This window comes from Erinaceus europaeus, chromosome 11 (assembly GCF_950295315.1).
Source record: "Erinaceus europaeus chromosome 11, mEriEur2.1, whole genome shotgun sequence".
NCBI lineage: Eukaryota > Metazoa > Chordata > Mammalia > Eulipotyphla > Erinaceidae > Erinaceus > Erinaceus europaeus.
Genome location: NC_080172.1, coordinates 19,231,876 through 19,254,612, shown reverse-complemented (window position 1 = coordinate 19,254,612; position 22,737 = coordinate 19,231,876). Strand labels below are relative to the sequence as shown.

Genomic DNA, 22,737 nt, shown 5'->3' with positions numbered 1-22,737 from the left:
AAGAGACACAACAAGGGAGTTGACAGGGTCTAACATAAGCAAACTCTTGGTCTCTGATCACACATCTGAGATCTGAGAGGGGACTAGTGGTTTGAGTTAAGGAGATAGAAACATTTGGGGCATAGTTTAGTAACATAAATTTTAAAGACATATGAAGTTTTTAAAAAAATATTTTATTTATTTATTAATGGAGGGGGTAGGTAGAGAGAGAGAGAGGGAGAGAGAGAGAGAGAGAGAGAGAGAGAACAAACTCTGACCATGCAGGGGACTGAACCATGAGGTATGTAATTTTTTGCCTAAAATATAGAGTCTTATAAACCAACATTACTACAATTTAAAAGAAAAGCATGCTAGAAATAAATTTAAAAAACAATATTGCTTAAATGACTGCTTTATGTCATAAAGAACTTTTGAATGTTAATGATAATTATTGATCTAAGAATTAGGCCACTGGACAGGAAATAACACATGCACACTTTGCTTCAAAAACAGCAACTCTCATCAATTTAAATAAAGTAAAATCTACTCTTGCTATCAGCAGTAATCCTAGGATAATGAAGGATACCTCTGAAATGGAGAGTGATTTTGATATTTGCTCAGCTAAATTAACTATTGTTTAATTAGTAGTAAGGTTATACCATTATTACTAAAATTAATCATTCCTTTCATCTAGTTACAAACTTTTATTTTCAATGCATTTAAGCATAGAAGCTAAGAATAGCTTAATATTACAGAAGAACATTGGGTTTTTAAAAAGTTGGGGAAGTGCTGGATGGGGTGGCAACAGAAGCTACATAATATTCTTTTGATGGAGAAGACAGTCCTGTCTGTTCTGGATAATCATGCTACATACACCATGTGAAAAATAGAAAAATGTGGGGTGATTATGAAAATAAAGAGATTACATCTAAATATATATTAACCACAGTATTACTTATTGTATGTATCTAGATTATCATTCCTTTTGCTCAGAGCAAAACAGACATATTGCTACTTTTAAAAACACATATATGCTGTTGCATTCTATGAACAAGTTAATCGTTTCTGAATAAAAATGATAGCCACATTAATATGTTATTTAAAAGTGAAGTAAAGAGTCTCGGTGAAAGGAAATCAGTAGGTGTTATAAAATAATTTCACATGTTCTTTAGTATGTAATCATAAAATATAGTGAAGCTTTACCTACGAATTTTTATATATAATCCTTAGAGGAAATCTAACTAAATCTAACTGTGATACTATACATATTTATTTGTTTGGGGGATTTGGAATACTAAATTACCACAAAATATTCAGAGATGTCTTGATATCAAATATATTTTAGTTTATTAATTTGAACACCTATTCAAAATCTCAATACGTTGTATCCTAGACCCACAGATGTGACCCTAACACTGAAGGATCCCCATTATCCTGACCATGATCTTGGAATCATTTTGCTGCTGGTCACTCTCACCCCTAAAGAAGGCGAATACGGGGATATGGTAAGTCTCCCCGTCATCCAGCAGGAGTGTTTTCTGTACTCTCAACTGGTTCCAGTGTTGGCAGCTTTTTTTGACTCTCCAAATAGTAGGAAAGAGAAGCCCATATGAACACTTGGCCCATTCTTTGTTTCTGTGAGTACTGTAGATCTCATTAGTCTTTGCATATTGTATCTTTTGAACTTGAACTTACTGTTCTAAGATCCAGATCAGAACCTCTTGTTGTGAACATAAGGCAATTTGCATCTTTTAAAAATTTGAATTTTAGATATGTTATCTTGTAGGCAAATGGTAATATCCACTCAAAAAATATGTTTACTAGTGAAGTGAATATTTGAAATTCCACACTGAACTGTGGAGATCCTATGATTTTTTTTTTTTTTTACTATATTGTCAGGTGTATCATAACTAGGAAAAAGAGGCAAAATTATAACAGAGTTTCTGCTTTCTGGTATTTGTTTGCTGAATGATAAGTGACTACTTATCATCTCCTTGATGGGCTTACATATCGGTGTTAACCATTTTCTAGCACTGGCTGTGTGTATTTCTTTGTACACCATGCTGCTCTGAGAGACTGACAGGGAGTATCTGGAAGCTTACTATCCCAAGACTGATGAAGTGACACTAAAACATTGCAAGGTTTGACTTTCATCAGTATTATGTCCAGTGTATTTTCTGCCACAATTTGACAGAGATTACTTATTAGACTCAATATGCCTCCATGTGCTGAGAGTTAGTTTTCTCACCGATTCTGAATGTGACACATTTTAGTAGGTAAAAAAATTTAAGGCAAGCTCAAATCTTCTTTCAGCAATGTGTCACTGCTATTTTAAAGCAACGTACTATTAAATAAATTTAATTAATGTTACCTGCTAGAAAAGTATCTTTGGCAATTCCCTTTATAGTTCAGATGATAAAAATAAAAATAGTGAATTCCAGTTTCAAATTTGAAAATTTCACCTTTTTCCACAAGTATTTGTCTTTGTGTTTAAAAAAAAAAGAAAAAAACACATATAATGTCTATGAGCTATTATTTAAATATTTATACTTCATTTAATGAGGAAGAAATTTCTCTACCAACAGATGCTATCAACTATTTAAACAGCGTGGTGAGAAAAATCCATGTATATGTGGATAAAACACAGACCCATGTGTGCAGATGACAGGGTGGACAAGGAAATATCTTATAAGAACTACTTAGAAGTGGAAGTCCAGGGAGTCGGGCGGTAGCACAGCGGTTAAGCGCAGGTGGTGCAAAGCACAAGGACCGGCATAAGGATCTCGGTTCAAGCCCCCGGCTCCCCACCTGCAGACTCGCTTCACAAGCGGTGAAGCAGGTCTGCAGGTGTCTATCTTTCTCTCTCCCTGTCTCCCCCTCCTCTCTCCATTTCTCTCTGTCCTATCCAACAACGAAGGCATCAATAATAACAACAATAATAACAACAACAATAAAACAACAAGGGCAAAAACAAAAGGGAAAATAAATAAACAAACAAATAAATATTTAAAAAAAAAGTGAAAGTCCATTATTTATAAGTCACCAATTCAGAAGGCATTCTACCTGGAATATGTCAAGGAGTACATCCTAGCTGCCTAATATGTATTTAGAAATAAATTGTGAATATCAATTTATTGATCTACTCAAATCTGTTCTTCATCAGAATCTTATCATGAGCCAAGTGCTGTGTTGGACACTCAGAATACAGTTGAATCCCTACCTAGGAGGGAAACATGGAATCAAATCCTTACTAAAGGGGGTGGAAACTGGCCATCCTATTGAGTGTCATCAAAGAAGTACATGCTGGTGTATGGACAAATATAGGAGAATTAATTTTACTCAGAGGAACAGAAATTATCTAAGAAAGTCAAACAAGAGCTGAAGTCTGACTATGAAGTAATCAGGCGAGACCAAGAAGAGAGGAAGCATTTGAAACAGAGCAGATTAGCAGGAACAAAGAGCCTATGGCAGTGGGGATAGATAGCATAATGGTTATGCAAAGAGACTCTCATGTCTAAGGGCTCCACAGTCCCAGGTTCAGTCCCCTGCACCACCACAACCCAGAACTGACTAGTGCTCTGGTAAAAATAAAATAAAATAAAAAAACTGTGGCTAGTTAAACCATGCTGCATTTAAAAAGTTGAAGGAAAAAGAATGTAGAAGATCATGATGCATTGGATGTTGGAATGGATGGATAGATGGAAGACTGTGTAGGAACTGTGACCATGTTAAGGCTTGTTTTATAAGAGCACTGGGAAGCTATAAGGAGCTTCATAAATAAAAATTGGTATAATTATATTTGCCTTTGAAAAATATCTTTCTAAGTGCATTGTAGATAATGGATGGAATAAGAATGTATGTTCAGAGACTAATTAGGAAGCTATTGCAAAATTCCAGTCAAAGGTAGAGATGTTACGAAATCTGCAGGTTTACCAGTAGGAAGTAAGTTCAGCCAAACTTGGTAGTAGAATTCCTGAGTTAGGGATTTTATTGTGTTAATGAATGCTAGAAACTTTGTGGATAAAAATACCTAACATTATTGGAGTACTCTACAATACTAACCATTCATAAAGGCAACCTTACTGGAGACTGGATCAGTGTGAAGCTCTTTGATAATGGAGAATTTGCTGAATTTTTACATTAAGGGCATAGTTATTAAGTGGCCTAAAATCAAACTTAGGCTTTAAAATATGAGGTTAGTGGGGAGTTGGGTGGTAGCTCAGCTGGTTAAGCGCACGTGGCGCAAAGCGCAAGGACCAGTGTAAGGATCCCGGTTCAAGTTCCCGACTCCCCACCTGCAGGGGAGTCGCTTCACAAGTGGTGAAGCAGGTCTGCAGGTGTCTATCTTTCTCTCTTCCCCTCTGTCTTCCCCTCTTCTCTCCATTTCTCTCTGTCCTATCCAACAATTACATCAATAATAACTACAACAATAAAACAACAAGGGCAACAAAAGAGAATAAATAAATATTTTAAAAATATGAGGTTAATATTAAGAAACTTTATGATAAGGCTACTCAGTTGTTCTAAATTACACAAAACACATGTCAGCATACACAAAGCAGTTCCTAGTGTTATTTTTATTTTGAAAATCCTTCAGTTTCCCTGTTATCTTAAAGTTATTATTTAGGTAGAATATCTGATTAAAAAAATACTTGTGGGAGTTGGGTGGTAGCTCAGCAGGTTAAGCGCAGGTGGTGCAAAACACAAGGACCGGCATGAGGATCCCAGTTCGAGCCCCCGGCTCCCCACCTGCAGGGGAGTCGCTTCACAGGTGGTGAAGCAGGTCTGCAGGTGTCTGTCTTTCTCTCCCCCTCTCTGTCTTCCCCTCCTCTCTCCATTTCTTTCTGTCCTATTCAACAACGATGACATCAATAACCACAACAATGTTAAACAACAAGGGCAACAGAAGGGACAACAAACAAATAAATTTTTATAAAAAAAATACTTGTGTCTGAGAACTGATTGTTGATTTATCAAAGCTGAATGTGGAAGGAAGCAGTTACACATAAAAAGAAATCTGGTGCCATTCATCTTTTTTCTTCCTTTTCTTCAAATCTCTTCAGTACCATTTACTCTTACCACAGAGTGTTTCTTGATCTTCACACGCCATTTTCATAACTCGAATCCCTTTAGCTACTACAGCTTTTAAGAAGAAATTCTTTACTGTCACATGTTTCGTTCACATCCTTCATTCACATGTCCTTCCCCTTCAGAGTCACAAATAACACTGGATTTATTCTACTGCAGCAACTGAAAAATAGTATCTTCTACACTAGTGTCACTTGCCCCTGACTTTTCTTCCACAGAGAAGCAGGGGGTGACACCGGCTAGGCTCCGTATCTCAGAAAATACACAATGGTAGCTTTTGCCCAAACCACTTTGGCTTGGTGAACCATCTTCATCTTGGTCACACCCAAGGAGTCAAGCGTGAAAATAATAATAGGGGCCGGGGGTTGGCACACCTGGTTGAGCGCACATATTACAGTGCACAAGGACCCAGGTTCGAGTCCCAGGTCCCCACCTGCATGGGGAAACCTTCACAAGTGGTTAAGCTGTGCTGTAGATGTCTCTCTGTCCCTCTCATTGTCTATCATCCCTTTCCCTCTCAATTTCTGACTGTCTCTATCCAATAAATAAATAAAGATAATTATTTAAAAAGAACATAAAAAAGAAAATAACAGTAATAGTAATAATAACAACAACAACCAGTGTGGTTCTTTTGGCTTCTTGGGATTTGAACAAATCCCAGAAGAATCAAGTTCTGGTGGGAAGAGAAGATAAGAGATTCCTCATGTGTAGCCCACTGAAGGTCCACAGTACTGGACCAGCAAGATAGCTCAGTGGGAGGGAGCCTCCTTTACTTTATAGTAATATGTCAGATCGAAGTTTCAGTCTGGCACCAAACACCCTAGAGGACAGTTTTGTGCTGCGGTGTCATTCCCTTTCCCCTCTGTTTATTTATCATATTATACCAGTTAATCTGATGTCCTAAATTTAAATCTAGGTTTCCAAGTATATGTTTTACGTAAGGAAAATTTCTAATGAACATACAAACATTTGCGTTTCTTTCTCTTTGTTATAATTGTATGACTAATTTATTAAATTTTCAAAAACACAGTTAAGTAACATTCATTGTTAGGTTTCAAAACCCTGAAGAGAATAATTTGCATTGCATCTACTTTTGAAAACCTCTTATTGATCCTCTACTAATCCAGGTTATATAATTTCTTCTCTGTCCTTTTAAGTATTCAAATGCCCTGTGGTTACTTCTCCACTTAAATACATTAAAAATGCTCTGAAGAATTTGAAGGCTTTCCAACAAGTAACATACTTCCCTCCCCCCCTTTTTTATTTATAAAATGGAAGTATTGACAGGACCATAGGGTAAGAGGGTTACAATTACTGAAATATACTTCCCTTACTTTTAATCTCTACCAGACATACTAAGCTCTTCTCAGACTTTTTTGATATTTATATGCACTTCGCCTCTTCCATCATCTGTCCTGTCATTCTGGATTTAAGTCATATTATCTGTGTATTTAAAACATTGCTTCTTCTTAGTTTTCTTATGATGACTCCTCTCAAAAGCCTAGTCAAGCTTTCTGTATCTAATGGTTGTTAAAGGGGTCATAGGCAAATCTCATTATGGTTTTGAAAATGTGTTCAAGATCTAGGGGCAGGTATTTTAAGGATGTTCTTTTTTTAATTTCTTTATTGAGGAATTCATGTTTTACATTCAAAAGTAAATACAATAGTTTGTACATGCATAACATTTCTCAGTTTTCCATATAACAATACAACCCCCACTAATTCCTCTGTCATCCTTCTTGGACCTGTATTCTCCCATCCACCCACCCCAGAGTCTTTTACTTTGGTGCAATGCACCAATTCCAGTTCAGGTTCTACTTGTGTTTTCTCTTCTGATCTTGTTTTTCAACTTCTGCCTGAGAGTAAGATCATCCCATATTCAAAGATGTTCTTCTTAACTTAATACTCAGATCCCTGAGGTTGTTACTAGCAATATTAAATAACTTCTTGATTTCTTTTTGTATTTTCCTACAGTTTATCATTAATACAACTTATGTATTAATGACAACTGCTTGAAAATCTAGCCTTTTTGCTTTTCTCAGCATCTGTGGTGATGGCAGTTGCATTCTAAGTGCACCGCTGTATTGTTTTCATTTTGCATCATGTACAATATGGCTAAATATATTTACTACAATGGACTTGAAGTTTCTAGCCTCAAAACATATTCAGTGTAGCTCTAAATGAAATTTAATTGTATGTGTAGATACATAAAGTATTGCTTCAGAGAAAATGACATTTTAAAAAATATTCAGGAATAAGTCTTTTTTTAATTTATTTTTTATAAAAGACAGAAAAAAATGAGGGGAAAGTGGGGAGAGAGAGACCCGCAGCACTGCTTCACTACTTGTGAAGCTTTCCCCCCTGTAGATGGCAGGCACTGTAACGTGTGTGCTCTGCCAGGTGCACTATTACTGGTCCCTCAGTCTTCTTCTAGTGTTTGCCCTTCTTCCGTAGCCAGTCAACAGCGTCAGGTTGAGCCTGATGTCTGCTTGTTGCTGGCTTTGAAAGTGACTGGGATCCATGTGGATTCAGTCGGCTAGGAAGGATCGTCAGTTTCCCCAATAAATGGGTACTCACGGCATGCACCACGAGAAGGTCGATCCAATGCATCCCGATCCCTCAGTAATAAATATTATTTAGAGAAATCAAACTCAGAATGTAATGAACCAGAAATCAGTTATTAAATACATCACAATTATATATCATATTCAAATTGATGTAGGGGAAGGGAATCCAAGATGATTTTGCCTTGGACTTAATGCAACAGAATTATGAAACTTGTGTTTCTTTTGTCTATTAGCTTAGAAATAATCTATTTTAAGCTTTGGAGACTTAAGATTTTTGTTCAAACACCATGTTTATTTGTGCACCTATGGTATAAAACTTTGATACGTATTTCGTATCTCCATTAAATTGGAGAATGGAAGAGATGTGTTCAAAAATCATTGACAAACAAATTGTAATAGCCAAAGAGGGAATACATCATTAATGTTATGAAATTGCTATCAGAAGTAGGAAAACTGAATGTACAGAATAGAGTATGTAGTATCAAAACCGCTAAGATGTCTAATTTATCTTGTGAGTTCTTATATTCACTGTTAACATTAACTACATGTTCAGTGGAAATAAGAATAATATAGCTAGCATTGTTTTTCCTCATGTGGATTGCCAATTCAGGAAACAGTAGGAATAAGAACGATTTGAAAAATCTATGAACTTAGTGAATTTACTAGAACCTCTAAGCATGTACTGCACAATTACAGCAATTTAAACATAGCCTGAGTGATAGCAAAGGTATTTCATAGTTGCCTACATTAAAGTTTTTATCAAATTCAACAGTTAGCCATTAAAAAAATCCAAGAACAAATATCTATATATCTATATCAATATCTATCTCTCTATATATATTTGTATATATATATTTTTAAAGTTCCCAGCATTGTGTGTACAAGAAATCAAAATCTTCATGCCAGCATGTTGCTGAATCACATGACATATCCATCACTTCTGTTTTGAGTGCATGTCCTGCTTCTGAACCTGCATAAGTGTATGGTACATACATGTTGTGTCCTCTATTGGTATTTTGGTTTGATTGTGTGTTTGAGTTCTTTCTGGCTCTTTTTCTAGCAGAGTTCAATCCACAGCTTTCTTCATTGGAGAATTTGTGACATAAAAGTGAGTTAACTTGTGTTACATACTCTCTTACATAGCCTAGAATCACAAATTGCTTGGCTGAAGCTAAGGCATAGAAAATTCTAAGAAACATATGAATTGATGCTTATTATAAAATATGTTAATATTGATTAATTTAAGAATTTTCTAAATTGCACCATAACTAGAATTTTATATAATGTTCACCAATAAAAATTAATATATATTTTGTATTTTATACTTTATAAGGTATATGTACTGTACTATCTAGCTTTTATATTAATTTTAATATTAATATATAATTGTCTCAAAATCACTATAGCAAAAAGTAAAAGAAAAAATTGAATTTTGAGATGTACTCTTTTTAAATATATATTTTACTTCTTTATTGATTAGATAGAGACACAGAAAAATTTAGAGGTGAGAGGGAAAAAGACAAAGAAAGACATCTGCAGCTCTGTTTCACCACTCATTAATCTTTTCCCCTGCAGATGGGGACCAGGGGCTTGAACCTGGGTCCTTGTGCACTGTAATGTGTGGCACTGCCTGGCCCCTGAGATGGAATCTTTTAACTGATTCTATAGCTATATCACAGGTTGTATTTTCATGCTGCTTATTTCTTTCACTGACTTCAAGGAAGGTTGCATGTCAAAAATTTTTTGAATTGTACTAAAATATATCAAATTAGTATATGTATTAAATAATTAATGAAACTTTCAAAACCAAATTCATATGTTTCTCAGCTAAAGTTATGATCATAGGGCAGAAAGTAAATCTGATTTTTCTATAATTTGTTTCATCTCCTGTCTTTAGTATTCTCTGAACAATCTTCTCTAACCTACTTCACTGATAGTAAAGGTAACCGATTAATAACACGTCTGTTAAATTAGGTTTTCAAAACTTTTCAGTTGAGTTTGGGTTTTTTTTTAATCTACCTTAATCCAACCACCAAAAAACAAAAAGATAACTTGTGTAAGGAATACTCAGATCTACTATTAAAGTATTCGTCTTTTTTCAAGAAAAAGGATTTTTCATATAAGTTAGAACTACTGGCTCTGAACAGAGAATTCTAGGTACTAAATCAGGAAAATAATCTGTTGTTTCTTAAAACTGTTAAAGTTTTCATATTTGTGCTGAAGAAAATTACTGACATTTTATTTGTATCAATTTCTCCTTATGAAAATTAGTACCAGTTAGCCTTCTTGGAAGACTGATTTTTGAGAGACAGAAAGCATATCTCACTTTGTATATAGCTCACTTTACATACAGAAGGTCAATTATAATGCAGGGTTTTGAATCAGAAGAATAGCCATGAGCCTGCAAAATACTAAACTGTATTGCCTTACAAGTCTTCAACATTTTGATCAACATTTGACACGTTATATACAGAAAAAGAATGTAATCTATAAATTCACTACAGAAAAGAATTATATCCTATCTGTGATAATTTTATAATTTTCTTTTTTTTCTTCCCTAGAACCTCTACATAATTTCATTGTCTTAGTTAAGGCCAAACTTTTACTTAAGCTAAAGATTTAGGCCCAAATTTTCTGAAACACTTAGTCACAATTAAACTATTTTCTTCTTTCAATTATTGTAATTTATGAGTAGTTTCTGAAATTCTCCTGCTTTGTAATGTCTTCTGATGGAACTATGGTTCTTAAAGCTACCAGTGCACTTTCTTAACGTAAAAATATCACAAACATTTACAGAAACTGTAGATTTGCCCCAAGTATCCCCAATTTTCTGATCCATCTGCCTTAAAGGTCATGATAAAGCTAAAAAAGGATAAAGGGATTATTTAGGAAGTCAGTACTTCTTGTTCATCACGAATTTTTTCCTTTTTTTTATTTGGAGATTAATGGTTTACAGTAAAGTTGTTGGTACATGGATACAATTTCTCATCTCACCAAGACAGGTGTCTACAAAACACTCTCACCACATCATGTTGTCCATCATGTCGTACCAGGACTTGAAAGCCCTCCTTCCCTCCACCCTTCTCCGATTCCTCCATTGAGAGAATTTTAAAACTGGAAAGGAGGTTAAAATCTTACTTAACACAAACTAATGATCTCCAACGCTCATTAAAACCTCCACAGTCTCAGTTAAAACTTGTGGCCATGATTAGCTATTGGACACACACATGTAGTAATATAAAGGCTGTATCATGAGCTAAACATTTAGCTGGAAGATCCATTGACAGCCATCAAAACACATTTTTCTCACTTGAAAACATCTGTATATCTTCATGTAATAATTAGAGATTGCCTGGAAGCAGACACCTGAGTTTTCACCAAAGCAAGAAACTGTGTTTGATAGGAAAAGTTACTGGATGTCTGGTAGTTACGGTACATCTTCAACCTCTACCAGCAAATGGAGCAATGGACAACCACAAAACTCAGTGCTTTCTTTCTTATCAATAATTCAAGTATGAAGATTTTTCCATTCTATTTCAAATGTACTTTCCCATTTCATTGTGCACAAGAATAAAGAAAGTGAACTCTCACCAGAAAGACTGCTTGAATGTTTAAGGTGCTTCTTGATTTTACATATGTGAAAAACAGTTTTTGTCTTGCATAGTTGTCATTGTAAACTGTTTGCTGTTTAAGTGTTAAGCTTCCTCTATAAACAGTTGGCTGCCCTCTGCTGACATAAGTCATAACATAATGAAATGCTTTATTTCATTTACAGACAATGCTAATGAGGAAGAATTGGAAAAGATCAAGTAAGGTAATTCTTAGCATGTAATCTTCCAACTGTTCTGGTTGAGAAGAACTTTCAGCTTCTTTTCCAAATTTCTTTCATACCTCTTTGACACAAAATCTTGTCATTCTTCAGTTATTATTTTTTCCATAAACTTTCAAGCAATGTGATGCTTCTTTAAGTGAATAGAAATGCTACTGATCAGCTGCACTTAAATCATTCTCTTGCTAATCTTCCTGGTCACTTCTCAGCATCATTCTCAGCATCTAGTGTCTGTCATATGTACTACAGGGTCTAGAAAATGTCTTTAATCCAAAATGAGAATAAATTGATGAAGCTAGAATATGAACAATTCCAGAGAAGATAAAAATCCATGAATTTGGGGTGGGGGAGCTAGCTGTTCACTGAAAACTGAGTCTGGACTCTTCTGAACTAAGAGTCTTAATATCACTACACCTTTGGAGTATGTTAGAATAAATTTCATTCATTGTCTCTTCTCACTTCAAGAAATAAATGGTTCAAGGGGGTAGATAGCATAGTGGTTATGCAAAGAGACTCTCATGCCTGAGACTCTGAAGTCCCAGATTCATCCCCCGCACCATCATAAGCCGAAAGAGGGAAGGAGGAAAGAAAAGGAAAGAAATGGTTCTTGGAATGAGAAAATTTTATGTTCCCTATAATTTATTAAGCTCTGGCCCTTCTAATTTGTAAAATATACAAGGTAAAAAAAATAAGCTTCTAATTCATTCAGTGGTGATACCACCCATAGACAGAGAGAATATACAGATGAAACTAAGCTTTTATATGAATACACCTTAGAACAAATCAAAGGCATTTTATTTGCTGGTGTTTGATTTTTTTAGACCCTGAAATATGGCAATCTTTTTTTCCTTCCATTCCAATTTGATCATGCTACTAAGTTTTCTTTAATTTTATCATTCGTGTTATTGTGAATTAAGAAAATATTTATATTGAAGTGTTTCTTAGTCACAGTGATGTTTTAAATTGCCTTAACAAATATTTCTTACAGTACGGTTTCTTCTTAATTCATATAAGATTAAGGACCAAATGAGAGTTTGATTCACAAAAAAGGCCAGGGCTACATTAATAATCACTATTATTATTCTAATAAAATGAAAACCATTTATTAGTGAATGTTGCTGCTAATTCTTAGTGTTTATTGTGGTTTTTACTGACCAAAATAAAGTTTCTAGTTTAAAATAAATGCTTGCACTGTTCTTATTCAAATTAATTTTTTGTTGCTGTACTTTAAAATTGATGTTATGTAAACATGTGTATATTTTAAATTCATGTAATTTCACGGTCTTCAAACTGTGTCTAGATTATTCTGTGATATTTGTGAAAAAATATCACAAACAATTAATACGTAGAATTTTTTTTCTCTTAGTATGTAGTTGAGGCTGGACAATGATGTGCCCAGTAGAATGTGTGTATTACAGTATGCAAGGACTCAGGTTCAAGCCTTGATGCCCACCTATAAGGGGAAGCTTCATAAACAGTGAAGCAGTGTTGTAGATATCTCTCTCTTCTTTCTCCTTCCTCTCCTTCTCCCTCTCTGTCACCCTTTCCTTATCAAATTCTGTCTCCAAAATAAATAATTTAAAATGAAAGTTGTTATCCATATCTAATGCTCAAGCAGGATATTATATATTATATGGTATTTATTATTATTTAGTAGAAATAAAATTATTTATTCATTACAGAAATATACATATATATTATATTATATATATATATATATATATATATATATATATCTCCTCTGTGGGATTACAGAGATAAGGTAGTATTTAAGTAACTGTGCTTCCTGAGAAATTAAGAAGGGTTAAGTGCCTATATTGTGTCATTTTGTGCTCTAATATGCTACTGTTTTTTAGCATAATAGTTTCAGTCTTTCCCATAAAACTATTCTGTGGGAAAGGGGACATGATTTATTCTTATTATATTTTAATAATAATCATCTCCTATTTGATATAACAGTGTTCAATGCCAAAGGTGAATTCATTTATACACAGTCATCCTCTTCTTGGGACTCTTGATTTACAAGACTGAGGTGCTTTTTGTAACAGGGATATGGAAGATAAATGTCTGAAAGCAAGAATGGTCAATATAAAATGTGAGATGATTAATTTTTCTCTTTGTTTTTCCAAAGGTTATGTAACCATGGAAGGGGAGAAACTAAAAGGGCATTATTAATTTGTCTTATTATGCACATCTCCCTGTATAAAGGACATCAGCTTAGTGGCTTTCTCATTCCTCAAATGTCTGCTTATTGTTTTGCCTTGCCTATCATAGATTCTTTCTGCAAAAACCTTATTATTTGTGGCACTTGCATAATGTGGAGTTGCATTTACACTAAAATCAAGAGTTGAATTTTCAACCTAATGACAAGGAAATTGTAATATCTTTCAGAATCACACCTATGTATTATTAATATCTGGAACAAATGTGTTACTATCTAATAGCAATTTGAAAAAAAAAATAATACACCTAAACTTACCTCCAAAAGCAAAACAATGTATAAAACATGTGTTTAAATGCTATGTAAACCAGTATATATTGTGAATTCTGTAGCATCTCATCTGGGGATAACAGTATTTTCTTTTAAAATACACTTCCTGCTTTTCCACAATCAGTTTCTGTCCTGCATATTTTAAATTCTGCCTCATATTAACTTGTTAGAGAAAAATATCATTTTAAATACAGAAAGAGATAAGTCCAACAAAATAGTTCACTTGGATAGTGTGCTACTTTGTCATGTGCCTGACCCAGTTTTAACCACATCTCTTTCACTCACTCTCTATCACTCTGTCTGCTTCTCTGTTTCTAAAAACAAAAAAAATAAATAAAGAAGAATGTTTCCCTAAATGTGGGTAACTGGATAATTATTCCAGTCAAGGGGCTATACTTATGTGACAGAATACATGTTGACAAGGGAATGGACATGCTGTGTTGCAATATTTTTATTCTTTAGAAGAATTTTATCATTGACAATTTATTCTAAGGTTAAAGTATTCAACCAGAAAGTTTCATGAGCTCAGGAGAGATACATGTGTCCTTTGTGAATTTGGGGGGGGGATCAAGTCAAAAATGAACAAAAAAACAAGTAATATTGAAGTAATTGCCTTTTTCAAATAGTAAGTAGCAATAACTTTACATTGTGTGGTGTGTGTCTGTGTGTGTGTGTGTGTGTGTGTGTGTGTGTGTGTGTGCATATGCCTATATGTAGAAGAATGAGTGAGTTTATCAATAGGTAGGATAATAAGATACTTTTTTGTGCTTTCAGTGCATCACTTAAATTACATGAGAAGTAACCATTGTGATAATGTAGAGATATACACATTTCAATTCCTATTCTTAACAATAGTTCATAATAATGATTTCTTGGAAGATTTCATCCTTTGAATATTATAATATAGTCTGTGTGATGATGTCTTATTAGCATAGCTTCTGCTACTTGATGGCTTATTTTTAAATAATACATCTTTTTATAAATATTTCATTATAATCACTTTGCATAATTTTAATGAACTATGAAACACTTAATTCACTGGTTGAATTAAGCGGTTTTAATAAGACTTTTGGCATGGATATTGTTAATTTAAACTAGAAAACACTTTCAAGTCTGCAAATCTGCAGGGTGTAGTTAAACTTGACACCTTGGATGGCATGTTAAAAATGCATCAGTGAAAACCTCTAAGTGCTTTAATTTAAGAAACGATAGAGAAACAGATTAACACATTTTTTAGTATCTCATACAATCAGTCACACATAGTGAGAATTAAGTCATTAACAATTATAACATTCTTTTTACACAAATCTCATGACCCTCACAATAAATAGGCAATTGTTTAAATGATAAATTTATTGACCATGGACTCTCAAAGACTGAAAGAGTCTTTAAAAGAGTCAAAATATGTTTTCTTTGGTGTTTCACTTCAACTTATAAGGAATATATATATGTGTGTGTGTGTGTGTATGTGTGTGTGTGTGTGTGTATTTGATTTTGAAATAAATATAAAAATCTCTTTAAAACCCTTATTTTGCTACTATAATGTACCTGAATCTGTGTTATTTAGGAATGCTATAAAGTCAATTTCATAATTAGATTTACAAAGTATAGCAATGAACAAAGGGTAAATAGTATGAACATTCTATTACTGAGGACTGTATTTTGACCTCAATTAACTGAAATCCTAAAACGTATAATAAACTTGTTTTAAAAGAGATATTAGCATAATGCCAGTAAATATTTGATTATCTCCACAAAATACAAGGAGCCATAATTACATTTTACATTGAGATGATTTTTCTTGCTGTTTTGACAATATTTCCCTATAGGTATAAAATGTCATACATTTTTATGTATTATAATTCATAACTACAGGGATTTGCAGTAGCAATAGCATTACATTTATTTGACCACTCTTGTTGAATTTTTAAAATGTTGCAGTTCCTTTGGGGATCAAATCTGGATGAGGTGGCACGAAGTGAAAGGACAAAATGTAATCTCAAGCAGAAGATGGATTCCATGAGGGCTGTATACTAGTATTAAGATGTTTTATTGTGTGGTCATGGGTTGGTATTCACAAAGCTAATGACCAATTGTGATGACTGTTTTTCCAAGACCTTTTCTGGACAAATCAAATGGAAGGCATTAATATAACTTGGCTTCAAAAAACTGATTGAGCTAGGAGTTGGTTCTTAGTTCATACAAATATGTGTATATGTTTGTGTCTCTCTCTGATGTACCTATCAAGATAAGTGTATGTGTTTAAACACACACACACACATAGATCAAGTGTGTTGCATTTTAAAGTACCCTAAATGTTCACAATAAAAGTAAATTATAATTTTGTGTGAACTCTGCTTTTGAAACCTTAGTTGATAGCAATTACATCTGTGAATGCATTTCTACATACAATTCCATAAATGTACACATAACAGTGTGTGTGTGTGTGTGTGTGTGTGTGTGTGTGTGTGTGTTTTAAGATAACATGTTTAGAAAAATAAAAACCAAAGCAAAGCCCTTCTTCAGTTCTATGACATCCTCTGGGGCACTGAATTTTTTCTCTTCACTATTTTAAAGGACAGTTGAAGTTGCAGAGAGAGTCATCTTTATGTTTTTAATGAATATCAACGATATAGATACAAATTTGAGTAATTTGCAAAATGGGATTTCATCATGAGTTTCTATTTAAGGCCTGGCCCTATTCTAAATCACCTATTAATAGGCTTAGCCAGCTTAACAGCCTCCCTTCAGAGAGTGGGACTGTACCTACTATTATTCTACATTGAGGGCAAGGTCCTGTAGAGGCTCACAAGACAGTTTGTGATGTTCCTGATGGAGATGACCACATCTGAGAACCACAGCTTTGATTAACAGTCTTACTAGAAAAGTCTGTGTACTGATTACTTATGCATTTATTTGCTTGCTTACTTTTTGATGACAAAGAAGTATTGATAAAAGGAATTTTTGTGTCTATAAAAACATGCCAGGGTTGGAAGGTGGCACTTTCAGTAGAAAGCACGTTACCCTACACAAGGACCAAGGTTCAAGCTCCCGTATCCCACCTGCAGTGAGGAGCAGAGAAGCAGTGCTCCAGGTGTTTCTCTGTCTCCTTCCCTCTCCATTTCTGTCTGTGCTATAAAAATAATGATAAATAAAAATATTTTTAGATAATGCTATATAATCAGGCACACTACTTTATTTTAACATTTTTGACTCTGACTTCACTATTAAAAACCCCTTGTAAATGGTTTGACTAAGGAAGAGTTGGTGAATTCTAATAGTCTGCATGGTATCTATCAGCCATTCTCATTATGACGAATTAAAAAGTATCATTTTAAGTACAATTTTAATGCTAATCTTTCTTCATCTGGTAGCAAAGTCCTTTAAGATATCTATGAAGTATTTGTAAAGCTTACAAGCACATCATATTTATTTGCCAGAGAAAAATGACATGGATTTTAGTCTTATTTCTCATAAGGAAAAGTATAGCTTCTAGATTTTTTAAAAATACAAAATCTGGCTGTTTTAAAGTCCTACTAAACATTTATTATTGAGATTAGTATATGCAGCTCTTGTACGCAAAAAGTAAAGTTTAAAAAGATTACCAGGGATCTTATTATTTTAATAAATTTTATATTTCAGTAGAAAAAGTTTAATTCATTATTCATGAATATTCAAGAATAATTTAATAATTTTACTTTATCAATTTAGTGTCTCTTCTGTTTACTCTTGATGTAACTTAATAGTTTTATTTAAATCACATGAAAGATTTATTTATGAGGACGGGAAATAGATCATCACTCTGGCATAAATGATTGTTGAGTGATGAAACTTATGACTTCACACAGCCATGTCAGGTGATCTCTAGCCACTATGCTAACTCCTGGGAAGCTAATCTTAGCACTTTAAAAATCTTTCCTCACTGCAGACTCTTGTCTCAACAGAGATTGGAATGTAACAAGTTTCTTCAATTGAGATTTAAGACAAATCTCTGGAATGTATGAGTTTATTCTGTCTTACCCTTTATTTTATTTTTTTAAATGCACACTTGTTAACAACCACGATTGTAATGCCAGGTGTTTTTTCTATTGTTCTTATTTTTTTTCTATTTATATTTTTAAATTTATTTTCCCTTTTGTTGCCTTGTTTTTTATTGTTTTAGTTATTATTGTTGTTATTGATGTCATTGTTGTTAGGACAGAGAGGAATGGAGAGAGGCAAGGAAGACAGGAGAAGAGAAAGATAGACACCTGCACACCTGCTTCACTGTCTGTGAAGCGACTCCCCTGCAGGTGGGGAGCCAGGGGCTCGAACCGGGATCCTTACACTGGTCCTTGAACTTAGTGCCACGTGTGCTTAACCCGCTGCGCTACCGCCCGACTCCCTCCTATTGTTTTTATTATCACTAATAATTCTAATTAAAGTAAGGCCTTGGCTAGTTTGTTGTGAACTGTATATTCATTAAGTGCAAAAAAATGGCATGAGAATGCAAAAGAAAATTAAGTTGTTTCATTTGAAATAAAGATATAAATTTACACGACTATAGAATATAAAAAGAAATACACATTTTAATTGTTGAATAATGACAATATTTAAGCATGATGTGAAAACCATACCCTAGGAAATTCAGTGGACCCAAACTTGTCTAATAGTTTTATTTCTCAAATTTTAATAGTGAATCCTGAGTTTTAAATCTTGATAATTGAACCCTCCCTCAATCTTTTTTGCTCTTTTCATAACAGCCACATAACTAGGTCAGTAATTTCTGTGTTCCTCTTAAGAATTTAAATAAGGAACTGATGATATTTTAGTACAGTTACTGGCGATAATCTAGACTTTAAATGATCAATAATACTTTTAATGCTATGTATCATCTTAGTTGTTGTGATTATCTTCTATCTGAAGCTGAAACTTTTGCATGTATTTAAGTTAATATAATAGATTTTTATTTAAGATACCACTAATTTCTGTTGTAGATCATGTTTTATTGACTGTGAGAAAATTATTTTTCTAGAAACTTGAATCATTGAAAGAATTTGGTAATTAGGCATTGGCCTACAGGATTTAGACTTTTAAGGCATATAGTTTCACACCTGTGTATATGTGTGTACAATTTATCACACCCACCAACAGAGTTCCTTTGACCCTCTATGGTTACCATAACCATAGTTTTCACAAAGTCCAAGAGAAAAAAAATCTTTTTAATATTACTTTGAAATTTTTCCACATGTTGCTAAACATGCATTAACTAGAAATTAACTGGTGGGTGGGGGAGGGGGAGAAGAAAATAACTGGGCAAAGTAAGAAGAAATTTGACAATGTGAAAGAGAGGACATGTATCTTATTTAAATCTAGAATAAGTTTCTTTGAATTCAACAGTAGTATAGCATCAAAAAGGGTTGCAATGATTTCATCTGAGGTTTGTGTTTCAGTGTTATCAAATGCATATATATATATATATAATTTTTTAAATTTTTTTATTTATAAAATGGAAACATTGACAAACCCATAGGATAAGAAGGGTACAGCTTCACACAGTTCCCACCACCAGACATCCATATACCAATCCCTCCCCTGATAGCTTTCCTATTCTTTAGCCCTCTGGGAGTATGGACCCAAGATCATTGTGGGATGCAGAAGGTGGAAGGTCTGGCTTCTGTAATTGCTTCCCCGCTGAACATGGATGTTGACAGGTCGATCCATACTCACAGCCTGTCTTTCTCTTTCCCTAGTGGGGAAGGGCTCTGGGAAAACAGAGCTCTAAGGGACATTGGTGGGGTTGTCTGTCCAGGGAAGTCTGGTCACATCCTGCTAGCATCTGGAACCTGGTGGCTGAAAAGAGAGTTAACATACAAAGCCAAACAAATTGTTGGACAATCATGGACCTAAAGGCTGGAATAGTGCAGGTGAAGCGTTGGGGGCTCCTTCATTTTGTAGATAGCTAGTAGGCATATTTTAGTTATATTTCAAAGGGCCTGTATCTATACTAGTGGTTTTTTTGTTTGTTTGTTTTTTTGTTTTTTGCCTGAGCCTGAAATCTGATATGCAGGTGAATCCTAATTATTGTCTGGAGAGATGATGTCCTGGCTGGGAAAAGGACCAGAAAGCTGGATCAGGGAAGAGAGTAGCTCCCCAGTATGGGAAAGGGGTATAAATATTACTGTAAACCCCATCAATTTGATGTGATCTGGGGCCCATAATTAGCTTAGGAGCCTGTATGACCTCTACACCCCTCTAGATCTGAGCTCACATTCTGTGGTCATGAGTAGAAACATCCCTTTGTTAGGATTTGCTGTATTATACACACCCTCACCATATTTCATGTCCTTTGACATTGCTTGCTGCTATATTTTTAATGTCCTTTTCTATTAGCACTGGTACAGTAACTCACCTGGGAGGCTGCCAGCTTTGTCATACATGCAACCCAGGTTCACGTCTAGGCCCTACCACACTGTGGGAAACTTTGGTAGTGTGATGTCCTCCTTCCTTATTTCTTCCTCTCCCCTCTCTCTCCTTCCCCTTCTCCTTCCCTTTCTCCTCCCTCTCCCCTTCTTTCCTTCCCTTCTTTCCTTCCCTTCTTTCCTTCCTTTCTTCCTTCCTTCCTTCCTTCCTTCCTTCCTTCCTTCCTTCCTTCCTTCCTTCCTTCCTTCCTTCTTCCCTTCCTATTTGATAAGACAGCAAGAAGTTGACAGGCAGGGAAAGAGAAAGAGAGAAACCTGTAGCACTGCTTTACTACTTCACTGAAGCAGGTGGCAAACGGGTTTTTGAATGCAAGTCCTTGCACATGGTTCAAGACTTTTTTTCCCTGATGACCTCTGACGCTGGTCATACTACCTAGCTGAAGTAACTTGGGAGCATGCAACTAGTTTCATTATATTTCCTGGAACAGCACAGGTGCATTGATCAGATATTCTCTGTATTAATTCTAGTTCTCAATTTACATTCCCTTAATTCTTGCACATCCTAAGGTACCTCGTTCTTATATTTTACAATGATTCACTTAGAGACACGGTACAAAGAGAAATTAAAATTTAAAGAATGTGTATATGATTTAAATCTTGTTTATAAGTGATTTCTTATGTGTTTCATTTTTTAACATTTGTGTTTATTATTATGTTTTAATTATTTATATTGCATAGTATTCTACATTTCATATTATTATTGTTATTCAATTACTGGATAGAGACAGAGAACAGTTAAGAGGGAAGGGAAAGGTAGAGATGAAGAAATAAAGAGAGAGGCCCACAATATATCTTCACCCCTTGAGAGCTCCCTCCATCACTAGTGGAGAATCAGAGACTTGAAGCTGAGTCCTTCCTCACTGTAACGTGTGCTCTAAGTGGGTACACCACTGTCGGGCACATGTAAGTTGATTTTTTTTTATTTCCAAATTTTGAATTGACGTCACTTCATAAATGTCTGAAGACTAAGTAGTAAAACATCCACGATGAATTCATAGCTTTGTGTCTGGGATCTTTTCAGGCTGATAGCTACCCTTATTAGTTTTCCTTCTTTTGGAAAGCCCAGTAGCCACCCTTATCAGTATTTCTGCCTTTCCAATTTGGTGGTGGATGAGGTATGTTGGTGCATATTTGGGAGGAGATATGCTATTACATGTCTCAGACAACTGTCCTATAAAATACATTTATTTAATAAAATTAAAAATAAATCATTTTATGCATCTATAGTCACTTACCATTTGTATTACATTGTGTTGCATTACATAATACCAGGAAGTTTTAGTAAATAGTCCACATTTGAAAGTGTCATGTTTATAAGTAAGATTTCTGTTATTCTTTAAAATATTCTGAATTTCTGTGGTGTTAAATTGTTTTGCTAGAAGGAACTAATATTTGTTAGAAGGAAGCTAATAGCTGCTTTGCTTCAAATCATAAGATATGTTTAAATAGTTTGATTGTACTTTCTTTAATAAATTGTTAGACCCTGACATCTATTAATTAACCATTTAAAAAAAGGTAAGTAGAGTCTTAAAACATTACAGAAACAATCATCTCTAAGCTTTACTGCTATAAAAATCAAATACTAATAAGGTAAAGTAACTTTAATTTAGTCACTACAAAAATTACAGTTAATAAACATCCCAAGTGTCTGTAAGATGTATAATTGAGGGAGGGGATTCTGTTTGGCTAATTAAGTCATCTCAAGAACACATCAAAATTTAGCTAAATATTTGTTTGTTTTTAGGAACTCTCAGAAAATGAAGTGGTTGGATCTTATTTCTCTGTGAAGTCTTTCTTTTGGAGGGTAATGTTATGTTGAAATTCAATATTTTGATTTTCTTGATTTTTTTTCATCCTAGATAATTTTGAAAGTCAAATGTGAATTAAATAATTTTTAAATAATTTAAAAATAATTTTTGTAGGTTCTCAGAGATATATTTTCATTTCCTTTCTTTAACTTTTACTCTGTCACCTTTTCCTCATCGTAATATATTTGATATATTAGTTTGAAGGCTTTTTCCCAACTTCTGATAGCTATCAGTTCAGGGATCTTCCAAGAATAGGATGAAGTTATCTAGAAGGTTCTTAGGTCCTTTTGTCCTTTCATGTAAAAGACAAATTTACTTGTATTATAGTGATTGTATAATAGATGCAGTGTTCTATTTGAAAAGGAAAAATCCTATGGATTAGAACATAGTAACTTGATTTTTTTTTATTTAAATAAAAAAAAAAGATTTCCACAAAGGATCTGTTTTAAATGCTATTGCAATTTCATAATATTTACTCTTTTCATGAAAACATCAGGAATTCTGCCATCCTTTC

General features: G+C 34.2%; 1 protein-coding gene across 1 annotated transcript in view; it reads left to right on the top strand.

The window, feature by feature from the left end:
- The window catches only part of LOC103120922 (multiple C2 and transmembrane domain-containing protein 1), a 355,114-nt gene that overhangs the window by 256,859 nt on the left and 75,518 nt on the right, over positions 1–22,737 (top strand). Inside the window, exons 5-7 of the mRNA XM_060201181.1 lie at positions 1,373–1,484; positions 11,410–11,448; positions 22,160–22,219. Of these exons, the coding sequence (XP_060057164.1) occupies positions 1,373–1,484; positions 11,410–11,448; positions 22,160–22,219 (211 nt within the window). The remainder of the gene's footprint in view (positions 1–1,372; positions 1,485–11,409; positions 11,449–22,159; positions 22,220–22,737) is intronic.